Source organism: Lepisma saccharinum, unplaced genomic scaffold, assembly GCF_977018435.1.
Source record: "Lepisma saccharinum unplaced genomic scaffold, izLepSacc3.1 HAP1_SCAFFOLD_310, whole genome shotgun sequence".
NCBI classification, from domain to species: Eukaryota; Metazoa; Arthropoda; class Insecta; order Zygentoma; family Lepismatidae; genus Lepisma; species Lepisma saccharinum.
The window spans coordinates 122,732-135,702 of NW_028143045.1; the positions used below are offsets into that span (position 1 = coordinate 122,732).

General features: G+C 37.5%; 1 protein-coding gene across 2 annotated transcripts in view; it reads left to right on the forward strand.

The window, feature by feature from the left end:
* The window catches only part of LOC145982673 (uncharacterized), a 109,432-nt gene that overhangs the window by 66,570 nt on the left and 29,891 nt on the right, over window positions 1–12,971 (forward strand). For both annotated transcript variants that reach the window (XM_083116041.1, XM_083116042.1), the window contains exons 6-8: window positions 3,697–3,926; window positions 7,446–7,663; window positions 12,482–12,729. In XM_083116041.1, the coding sequence (XP_082972167.1) occupies window positions 3,697–3,926; window positions 7,446–7,663; window positions 12,482–12,729 (696 nt within the window). The remainder of the gene's footprint in view (window positions 1–3,696; window positions 3,927–7,445; window positions 7,664–12,481; window positions 12,730–12,971) is intronic.

The window sequence follows — 12,971 nt, forward strand, 5'->3', positions numbered from 1 at the left end:
CTTAAATATTTAAACAATGAGGCATTTGTGTTTGATTCATTTGGAGGCGTTCCACATGAAAATTTAATAAAATATCTAAAATCAGCTAATCTTTATTACAATAATGCCCGTGTTCAAAATTTCAAAGATGTTAATTGTGGACATTTGTGTTTATCTGTTCTTAGATATATGTCTCACATAAATAAACCATCAATTGAAAATTTTCAAAAGGCCCTGTGGTATTTAAAACATCATGGGGGTATTCCATCTCACCAGCCAAAATTCAATATTGAAACTCAAATTACATGATCATATAGTGTATCCCAAAACAATAGCTCTCAAGCATTTTATGGCATGTACTTGATCCCTAATATTACACACCACAACAACAAAATTGCAGTAGGGGATCAAAAAATTGTCATCACTCCAGGGCAGTATAATCTGTCCACTCTAAATGCTCAATTACCCAGAGGTATAGTATTAACTCAAAATTCTGTCACTCACAGAGTAGAGATTGTATCTGCTACAGAAACAGTGGATCTGGGTACTATAGGAGAGCTGTTAGGCTTTGAGAACAACACAAAACTTGAACCGGCCATCAAACACACTGCTATTAATATACCTAAATTCTTAGCCATAGAGACTGAATATTCACTGTAATGTGGCCGAGGGTATGATCACCAAATCAAATGGCATAGGCACTCACAAACAAACTGGCATCATTGCAACATTCAAACCTAACTCTGAATTTATGGAGCCCATCATCTACACTCAATCCCCAACATTATATTTTCCTGTGTGCCATAATAGAATAGATTACATTGAGTTGATGGTCACTAATGAAAAAGAAGAATTAGTTGATTTTGCTGGAGCCACAACAACTGCAATCATAGAGATTAATATTTAAATAAAAATACATACAAAAAAAATGGAAAATATTGAGAGTTATGAGCTACAATCATTCCCCCCAAACAGGAGGACCTTTGCAAATTTAAATCAACCCAACACAGAGATTGAGGTTGATCTTGATGTAGGGGATGGCTTTATACACCCCCACAGAGCAGATCTATACATCAAATTTGATGTTGTAAAGCTCGATGGAACAGATTATCCGGCAAATTCAAATATAAGATTGGTAGACAATTTTGTGCCGCATCTGTTCTCTGAAATTGAGATCAGAAAGCATGGTGTTGTTATAAACAGAGTGGATTATCCCGGCATTACCTCCACAGCTTTGGCCACACTAAAAGTATCCAAAACCGAGGCTTCTTACTACAAAATAGGTGGATTTGAGGCTGGTGATAAGATGTTATCTAAGAGCCACACAGTGCTGTTCCCTATGCGCCTGTTGCCAGGATTCTTCTCAGATTACAAAGATATTATGTGGAAGGGTGGTTTAAGAATCACATTTAGAAGAGCTGCCAATGATAATAATGCTTTGATGAGGTACAGCACATTAAACTCTACAGGGGAAGCTTTGCCTGATGAAGGCAAATGCATTATTCAGACTATGGAGCTAAGAATCCCAGTTGTTGAATATGAAGCCAGTTATGCTCTTAAATACAAAGCAGATATAATAAAAAATCCACAAGTACCTTTACAATTTTATACATATCAATGTGTACAGAAGCCTGCCACTGGTACTTATTATGAGTTTGATGCTACAAATTCATTCTCCAGTATACAATATGACATGCCGGATTTTGTGGTGGTACTGTTTCAGACTGGAAGACACAATAATCAGGAAAAAAATTCAAGCAGATTTGATAACTGCAACATCAAGAACATATATCTTAAAAATGGCAGAAATGAGGTATTCCCTAGAGAAAATTATAATTTAGACATGTCCAAGGATGATTTCCTCAAATTATATGAAGCATTTACAGCATACAAAAGGGTCACTACTGGCAATACTGACATGTATTACACACCAGATGAATTCAAAGCACAGAGACCCATGTTTGTCATCAACACTTCAAAAAGGAAACAAGTTGTGGTTAATGACAGGACAAACATTAAAATTATTTGTGAATTCCATGATGCACTCCCTGATGACACCATATGTAGTGTTATTCTCATAGGTGAAAAATCATATTTTTATGATGTAAGAAATGAGAGAGTCACAGAGCAATTCTAGAAGAATTACATTGTTTTAGTACTAGATATGCAAGTTGAGCCTGGTGCCCAATTGAACTTAAACCGGAAGTAAATATGTGTGTGTGGGTGTGTGTTTTATGAGGATTTTGGCTTAATTTCAAGTGTATCCAAAACAATATCAAGAAGGGGCATATTTGTAACAAGCTTATGGACAACAATCTGGCTGATGCAACTTTTGTAAGTATGGGCAAATCAATCTGAGGGGGCTCATCATTTGTACACTGTAGTTTCGGGAAATTCCAGAGGGCATTTTTACAAAAATCTTGGATTAGACAGGGTGCTACACTTGAGCAAAAAGCTCATATGCTCATCTTGAGCAAGGTTTAAGTGTAGCCAAATCTGCCTGAGGGGGGTTCATCATTTGTTGAGTTTATAATACCACAAAACATACTACTGATTATAATTAAGTACCAATTTAAGATAATATGTCCAGGTTACCCCCACACCCCCTATACGCCTTCATGGCATGGTGCTATGCACAGGGGAGCACTAAAATGTCCAGGTTACAATTAGTAGGTGTTCAATATTTACCATTTAGTGGCCGCGGTGGCTCAGTCGGTAACGCGTCTGACTACCATGCTCAAGGTCCCGGGTTCGATCCCCGGTCGGTTCAAATCCGGGAACTTTTCTAACGGTGGAAGCGGCCCCGGCGCCTACCCAGCGTCGAATAACATGGGTACCTGGGGGAAACCCTGGGGGGTAAAGGCGGTCAGGGGCGTGATGCTGATCACATCACCCCCACTCACGACCGGATCAAGAAAGTGTGGGGCGTTACCCCCACACCCCCTATACGCCTTCATGGCGTGGTGCTATGCACAGGGGAACACTTTACCTTTTTTTACCTTTATCAATATTTACCACGAAATTCAACCCCCAAGACACATAGACACACAGTTTTTAAATAAATAGAACCTTTCAAAGAACTAAATTAAAACATCCTTTCATTCAACACTGACAAAATAGCTTTTATGGTATACATTCTCCAAAAATAAAATAATGAAATCAGAAATTCATATTGTTTTAGAGAATCGCTTATATGGGTTTGGTCTAAGAAGGATGTTACGTGAAAATTTTCATCAATTTCAATTCTGAGAAACTTTTTCCACAAAAATTGTATGAATCGTATGAACTAGTACTAAGCAATCACTCAAGTTAGACACGCAAGAGAAATTTTTTGATTTCAGAAACTATGGAAATCATAGTGAAATCATACAATTGAACATATGTTACCATGATCATTACAAGAAACATATTCAGTATACTTCTGTCTGTAATTTACATTAACATGAGTTTATGCAGTACGAAATTTAGTGATAAAAGTATATGGGCCATTATGGACAAATATATCGTCGTACGAGAAGCAGAGGAACGTAACTCCAAAGAAGCAGTTTTAAGTTTTGATTAAATAAACTCCTCTGAAGAGCTCTATTTGGAGCGAGATCGGCATATCTCTACTTCTAAGCACTTTGTAATCTGTAGCTTATTTCAAAATAATGTGAATGCAATAAAGTAATAATATCACAGACCGCCTTGCACTAATCGACATGTTTTCTTTTGCAGCAACGGAACTTGTGGAAATCGAAGATAATGGTAGGTGGTTTGTGGAATCTCTCTGTGACGAACTGAATGAGACAGGAACGTGTCTAGACGTCTTAACTATCATGACTCGAGTGGCTAACAGGGTAACTAATATTTACGAAAATAGAGTCAGAATACGGACACCTCTTCAAATAATACAAATTCCTACCATTGTTAGCATGCTTATCAGGGATGTCTACTTTCATCCAAAGGTAAAACATTTTAAAATATATTATTTAAATTTATTAACTACATTGGAAATTCTAACTGATGTGTCCACTAAAAGTAATAAAACTCAATGGACAAGGAAAGTCTCGACAAGAACCTTTAAAATGTGTGGGGATGTAAAATGAACTGAGAAATATAATCACTACTTTAACATGGATTCCAACCCTGGATCCCTGGCTTGCTTCTAGTCTTGAGACCATATGTCGCTCTACGATTGGGATGAATTTAAGAAAAAGTTCATTGTGTCGATATAATTAGTATCTTTATCAAGTTATCTTATCGTGTACTTGTTCTTCATTTACTGAGAAACAGGATATATAGAAATAATTCATTTCGCAATTTTACAGGCGGATTTTATGGCGGGAAAGGGGTATCACCAGAATTTTTGAGATTATTTATAGATAAAATCTACAAAACTTTCTATATTTCTATTAAGCGATATTAGCCTGGTGCAAATTCTCAGAAATGTGGCTGTAAAAATGGTAGGAAGCATTTTTGAGGAAAAGCGGACAAACAACCTTTTCTGAATGTAATTTGATGTGCTGATTCCGGATATTTTGTTTGCCACTCTCGATTTTGATGTTATGTGCTTCAAATCGCTAAAAAAACAAAATGGCGACCATACGAAATGAGCTACAACTAACTTTTGAAGGAGCAGAAACAAAATAGTGATCTTGGTGTCAGACATTATGTTTTTGGGTATGCTGAATCCCAATATTATGTTTTGTAATCTGAAATTTTAAGCTATTTGCTCCAAATCGCCAAAAAACAAAAATGCCGGCAATACGAAATGAGGTCCTAATAACTCTTGAAGGTGCAGAAACAAAATAGTGATCTTGGTGTCAAACATTATGTTTTTGGGTATGCTGAATACAAATATTATGTTTTCTAATCTGGCATTTTTGAAAATTGTTGTAGTTTTTTTTCCTCTTTTTTAAACAAAAGAACAACAAAAATGACTTAACCTATAATATATTTTTTCTTTTTTTACTTTATCTCAGAATGATAGAAACATAGAACCATGGATCCACTTATAAATTTGAAAAGACCTGCACCTGTGAGCCATCATTTTTGCATCATTTGTCAAGAATCCAGGGGTGACACACTATTCGATGCAAGTCCACAAGGCCTTAATTCAGGGAACGATGCAACCAACGCAAGAAAAATGTTACGTGATATCAGTTACAGAGATACAATTGAAAGATAGGAATCTGCGTTCAGTTCTGACCCTAAACCAGAACTGGTTTGGCATAAATCATGCTATGCTGATTATACCCACAATGGAAAAATTTCGAGATTGCAGAAACGTTACGAGTTTAGCACTTCTGTTCCGAAATCTGATGTTCCGCCGGCAAGACATTTGACTCTAAGAAGCAGGACAAAGGCAATGAACTGGAAATTGTGCATTTTTTTTGTCAGGATTTCAAAATCAAGCAGAAGACATGTGTTGTTACTAGTGAAAGTATGAGTAATCAGATTCTTTTAGCATCTAAATACATCGAGGTAATTAGTGTACGTGTGGCAGTGATCTTATTGCTGCAGAAGGTTGCTACCACCCAAACTGTCTAAAGAAATTTCTAAGAGACACAATTAAGGCTGAAATTGAAATGAAGAAAGTGGATTAGCTATGATTTGGCGTGGACAATAAGTGATGCAGTCAGTAAAAGATGGTCATGTGGTAGAATTAGGAGAGGTTTGGATGCGTTATAAAGAACTTGAAATCCACAAATCATTCACTAGCCGGCTGTCGACGTTCAAAGAAAAGATCGCAGCACATGTGAAGAACGAATATGAATTCATTGTATTGAGAGATCAATCAGCACCTGATAGGCAAACAATACTAGTACCAGTAAAATTTTGCCATTTTCCCAATGGACCAATAACGATGAAGACGAGTCTGAAGAATTTGCCAATATCCCTGCGTTCAAGTCAGAAGATACTGAACAATTTCTTGCCATGATTCATGTATCATTAAAACTGCGATCAGACATTTTATCTCAGCCTTCATACAAAGGAATGGATGTAACTGAAGAATCAGCTATTGATTTTTTTCCGGAGAATGTTTACATGTTTCTCCGTCTGTTACTTGGTGGTCAGCCACTTCTTGATGCAGACCCAGATGAACAGAATAGTGAGGATAAGGAAGAATCAAGTAAGAGGTCTAGGGTTTTAAGTATTGGTCAAGATCTTGTGTTTAGTGTAAGGGAAGAGGGAAGAAAAAACCTCCACAACACGTCGGTCTTGCTTCAACTTTGCACCAGGCTACAAGATCAAAGCAACTTGTGGACTTATTTCATCAAGCTGGACACGTTATTAGCTACAGAGAAATTCTGAAAATGAATACATCATTGGCCAAGACAAAATTAGAAAACATGGACCACAAAACAGGATCTGTGATTCCACCAAATTTGGTGCAACAAAGATTTCTTCACTTCTCAATTGATAATATAGATATCAACGACTCAACTCTTGACGGAAAGGACACATTTCATGGTACACAAATCGCAGCATGGCAGAGAGGTCCTGGACCAGATGATCAAATGAAAAACATCCATCCATCGAAAGAGAGTACTTTGAAAGTTCCGAAAGTGCTAGAGACATTGATTCCTGTAAACATCGTAAAAGGCACAATTGAACCGAAGTTTGGAGAAGTAAATGCAGAATAGTATCTAAAACCGAAACATGAATCCTTTTGTGCATTGGAAGATAAATCAATGGACTTTTATTCCTAGTTCAAAAGTATGGATACGAAACATTGCATGGATGCACGTAGCCGCCATTTTAGAACAAACAGCTTAAAATTTCATATTAGAAAACATAATATTTAGATTCAGCATACCCAAAAACATAATGTTTGACACCAAGGACACTATTTCCTTTCTGCTCCCTCGAAAGTTATTAGGACCTCATTTCGTATGGCCGCCATTTTGTTTTTTAGCTATTTGGAGCACCTAGCTTAAAATTTCAGATTAGAAAACATAATATTTGGATTCAGCATACCCAAAAACATAATGTTTGACACCAAGATCACTATTTTGTTTCTGCTCCTTCAAAAGTTATTTGGAGCTCATTTCGTATGGCCGCCATTTTGTTTTTTAGCGATTTGAAGCATATAACTCCAAAATTGAGAGTGGCAAACAAAATATTCGTAATAAGCACATCAAATACATTTAGAAAATGTTGTTTGCCCGCTTTTCCTCAAAAATCCTTCCTACAGTCAGAATTTTCGAAAATTGTCCCAGTCTATATAGCTTAGATTGTTTTCAAAAATCGTACCTACATCAATTTAAATTACCTTTTAAATCCAGTAGTTGCTGCTGGAAGGACCGTAGAAATTTTTGGCATATCCAATAAAAGTTATAATATATAGATGCTAGTTAATAATATATTTTTGCAAGCCTGCAACCAGCACAGAAAAATATTGTATAGAAGTATAGTAACATTTTTTATATCTTTTAAAAATAACTTTGTAGATTTGCATTCGTTTTAATTTGCATGTGCAGTGGAAACTGTTTCCAGACACAAGAGAAAAACCCCTTAGCCCTATACCTGAGCACGAGTTCAACAGCGACATGGAAGCCCATCCTTCGTCTACTACCAGTGATGTTGAAGGTGCCTCATCTTCCACTGGGAATGCCATCGAAACAGACGGTTCAGGTCCTAGTGATCAGATGATACTTCAAGAGATCGTCGCACCAGCACTCAATAAGCCTTCAGTGAAGTAAGTTTTCTCTGTCAACCGCAATGCTTTTACAGAAAATGTTTCAGATATTATTTGAGCAAGGATAAGTGTGGATTAACTAAGTGATGCCAGGCATGTCTCCATGGGCGTATTTAAGTGGGGTTCAACAAGTCCAACCCCCCCCCCCCCCTTTGGGTCAGTAAAATTACCAGATTATCTGTTCTATTCGCTATGCGCAGTGACTTGCGCTTAAAAATTTATTCGGATTTATTTTGTTCTCCTAAATTAGAGGCGTATAGGACGGGATACGGATGGGAAAGAAATTAATTCCACACACCAGATGGAATTGCAGAACAAATGTCTGCAATTGCCTGATAGTTTCGGAATTTCTCTGGAAAATGCTCAGAAAATTTCTGATGTGTCGCAAATTCTAGAATGCTACATGTAAGTAGAATTAAGTATTAAATAATTAAGTATTTCTGAGGTTCTCATTTTTTGACGATTTGAAATTTCCCAACTGTTTGATAATCCCGAAAGTAGATGAATAATTTCCCAAAGTACAGATCGGAATTAGAAACTTTCTTTCCGATTTCTCCCTATTGGAGATTGTCAAATCAGTTTTCTTCTCTCGAGTCTTCTCAAAGGAATTTGGTTTTAAAAAATGCAGTGCAAGAAACCAGGGAAATACCGTAACATTCTCAAGTTGTTTGAGACAAGATGGACAGAAAAGTTTCAATACTTATTAGCGTGACGTGTGGAATTGTATTCACTAATAGTAGACAGTTTACAGTTTACCAGTACAAGAGAAACATTGCAGCAAGCTCTTCAGTTTCTTCAGTGTGTAACCTGTGGGGGATTTGGAATATCTCCACTTGTTCTAACTAAATTGTTTTCACGCAGTGCAACACTATTTTGGTCACCTTAAAAGGTGGACTGTTCAATATTGTGAACATATCAGTATTCTAATATAGATATTAAATAAAAACTAAGAGAAAGTTCTGAGAACGTTAGTGAAATGTATTCCAAAGCAGAGAAACTGCTTAGAGACTATGATGAAGAAATGAAGAGACCTAGAACATCCAGCCGTCAAATCGGAGGGAACAATGCTCCAGTAATTGAAAAGACATGCCCAGGGCGTGCATTGTAAGCAGTAGAAAATTGTGACAAGCTCTTTTACTCAAATATGCAGAAATTGTTGGTGATCTTGGCAAATTTGACACCCGAGAGGATGTATTCAACACTAAAGAGGTTGAAATTATATCTTTGCAATTCAACGGGAGATTCTCGACTAATGGACACTGCGCTGTTAAGGGTACATACAAATATTAAAATAACACCGGTGATGGTATTTTAAATTTTCTAGCAAGGAGGAAAACACTAAATCTAATATTGTAATTATTTTTTAAAGTGAAACTGGGAATATCTCTTTTAAAAACATTTTCTGTTCATTTTATGTAGGGAAGTTAGAAGTTCGTAGATAGACTTAAGTTCATAAAGTTGTGGCCTTTCATGTGGTGGCAGATTGGATTTTGATAGCCAGATCATACTTTGGAGTATTATATGTCCCAGAGTTTCCGGAACGATCCCGGAATGGTATAATTTGTACCGGTGTCCCGATTAGTTTATTCGGGATTCACAAATGTCCTGGAATCGGATGGGAAAGAAGAAATGATTAAGACTATACTTCCTGAACTTTATTTATATTTAAGTGTGTGGAAAAAACTTTAAAATGCTCATTTTACAAACAATCTAACTGTACATTGGATCGCTCTCTCTCCATAATACCAGAGTTAACGAGTTAGAAGAAGACGCTGCAAGGATATTTGATCAAGATGACGCCGCCTTCTACTAGCAGTACTGAATTTCAGTTACGATTCTCTTCCACTGCATCGTATAAAGCGTCAGTGCTTGGGTGCCTAACTGTTAAATCTTCAGTTTTCAAATAAAGTTCCCACATTGTGAGATAGTAGCTTAGTTTATTTGGCACCGAAAAAGAATTGCAAGGTTACATATTTATTCGAAGTGAATTTATGTCTTTTTATTAAGAAGTGTAAATAATATGATAATGGGACTGGACTGTACAAATGTAAATAATAATTATGTTGTACATACATACAACTTTATCGGGTCCAGCACCCCCCCCCCCGCTCCAAACTTCCGGTCGGCAGTGTCCCGGATTTTCACTTATGAAATATAGGAACCCTAAACCGTACCAAAAGTTGAACCCTCCCCACTTACGTGAACAATATATACGCCCATGCATGTCTCCTTAATAGAACTAAGCACACTTGCCAACAGATGTATATTTTCATTCCTTCTGAAAATAATTTTATCTTGTGTGTGCCAAAACCTAAGGGGAGGGAGTTGCTTTGGATCGGTGCGTAGAACTTACGACAAATACTATATTATATTTGTGATTATTGGTATGTACAGTCACGGACACTTCTGGGTTGTAATCTCATTGAAAGTCATTGAGGTTGTTACAACCCAGAAGTGTCTGTGACTGTACTAATATTGTTTTGCCTGCGAGAAATTTTACAGGGTGATTCAAAAGTCCATTAACACCTCCTATAAAATGTAAAGGATTTAGGCTGGGTACAAATGGCCATGATAGAAACAGGTTTGTGAGCTTGCAAGATCTGAACGATTGATGGTTGTCTGTCACCACATTCTTGTGATAATCGGCGTGTGCTACGGTTTGGGGACTTTGCAAATGAAGGCAGGACTGCTGTGGCTGTTTTTCTTGATGGAAGTTCTGGAACGTCCTGATCATCGCCTGTCGTTGACTGATCTTGTCTCCCGGAACTTTTGAAGTATTTGTGCAACTGTCACATGCGACACTGGATCTCTTTTTGGGTGTCGTTGATTAAAATAATTTGCAACGGCACGTGAACTTCTCCCCAGACCCCAGACAGCAGTACGATGTCGATGCCTTCCTCACACGTTAGGAGCATTCTGGCACTGTTTTCTCACACACAAATGAGCCATTTGTTACAATCATGCAGTCATAACTTTTTCCTGATTAAAGATAGGTTGAAAAGAACCTTCACCATTGCACTTCTTGTGAAATTCTAGCCTAATTTGATACTTCACATTTAAAAATTGAATCCCTTCAAACTCTTAAATCATTTAAACTAGGGCTGGTATCGGCCGATACCAAGGGTATCGATATCGGAAAGTATCGGTTCATATTTTTGCACCGATACTAGCCGATACCATTCTCTTTGAGTCGCTAGAAGCGTGGCCAAAACAAATATTTGTTCCTTTTCAAAGGTTCATTCACCTTTTCCAACTTACCTTTGGCTTTGAAAAAACTGAAAAATAACGTATTTATTCATTTGTTAGTTGAACGTGTACTCAAGTTCCGTGAACGGCAAGTACGTGACAAATAATCCATACGCAGATAAGACTCGCGGTCAAGAATCTTCCAAATCAAGGGTAACGTGAAATTATCCCCATAGGAGTTCCTTCGAAGTCTCCCAGGCTTTGTTCCCATAGATGCAGTCTCGTGTAACAATAATCCCAGGGCTGGTAAATCGCCAATTATTCTTGTATTAAAGGATGATTTAATGTTAGTTTGGGAAGATTGATCCCTTAGTTTTAGAGGATGTTGAAGAGACATGATCTCATTTTTCAACATTGGGGGTGAGGAGACGACGACACGATTATCTCGCTCTTAGCTTCTTACAATATTTCTCTCATATTTGAAACATCTGATCAATTGTCACTGCTCTAAAAAAGACTGTAAACTTGAGAGGCATCGTTGCAACAGAGCACACACACAGATATATAGCCTTTATTATTTTAAATTGGAATTATACAAGTATCGGTATCGGTATCGGTGGGTATCGGTGAGAGTATCGGCATTGGTATCGGTTCAAAGTGGTATCGGCTCAGCCCTAATTTAAACCCTTCCCATTAAAAATATATATATTTGAATTCAATATGGCGGCCACCAATATGGCGGAACACACCAATATGGTCCTCCCTAGGCCCAACCTGTTTCTATCATGACCAATTGTACCCAGCCTAACTCCCAGTGGCGTAAATAACACCCCCGCAACCCCGGCGATGCGGGGGGGGGGCTCACGAGCCTCGGGGGCGCCGTAAGACTGATCAATTACGGAAGTTTTCCTTTCGGCGTTAAAATATATTTTCAACCGAACACATTGGATTTTTGCGCCCCTACAACTGCAAACGGAAAATGGTAATCACTAGAAAAGTAAAAAGAATCACCAGATTAGAAGAAAACCTTCAAAGAAAACGAAATGTGCTGAATTCACATATGCATGCATGCATGACATATGGTGCCTGTAAAAATCATAAAAATGATCAAACAATGTTGCAACAAGGTCAGGATAAGTGGCGCGAAATCATTAAAAGAATTTTAGATATAATTATAATATTATCCACCTGAAATTTTACTCTCAGGGGACTTTGATAAGATATGACAAAAGTGCAAGTGGTTTTGCGAATTTTCTGAACTTTATAGACTTGTTACTGAGCTATGACCCACTTCTTAAAATGCATGCATTTTCACACATAATATACTCGTATAATTTCTTAAAGTTTGTCTTTTATCTCAACCTTTCGTGCCAGATTTTACATATGTATGTATTTTCATATTTGTATATACCTAATGCAAAAGAAAGGCGTGCATTAATACTCGTATTTTAGAAAGGAAAGCTTTTGTTTTTAAACGAGTAGGAGCGCACAACTGAAAATTGCGGGCGGGGGGGCGCATACGCTACTGCTACCTCTTTTACATTTTATAGGGGAGGGGGTTAGGAATTATGAATCACCCTGTACTTCTTGCCATTACTTTGCAAGTAACTGTTCGTTTATTTACTGATCTAGAGGGCAGCAAAGGACATCAACTGGACTCGATGCAATCAAAGAACCCAACAGATACAATATGGATCATCCTCGAAGAGGCAGGGCAGTCATTTTCGACCATTATCGTTTCAAACGAAACAACCCGAAAAAAAGAAAAGGCACAGAAAAGGATCGGAAGAATATTAGGGAAAAGCTGACGGATCTTGGGTTTTCTGTCATTTGTCATAAAAATTTGTCCCACCAGGAAATTATGCAAGAGGTGGCAAAAGGTAAGTGTTTCAATTCTTTAATATCTCTCAAGAATACACGAACTATTATGTTCATTTAGATGTTGTAGTGGTAACGCTTACGGCTTGATAGAGGAGTACTGAATTCAATCACCGGTGATGGTATTTGGCGCAGTGGCGTGGAGGATACCACTTTAAACTGTAGGTTTAGTCCCCATTAGTGTATCTGAGCTAACTTTGACATACGACGTGTATAAACGTGTGCAGACTTATATAAAAAATGT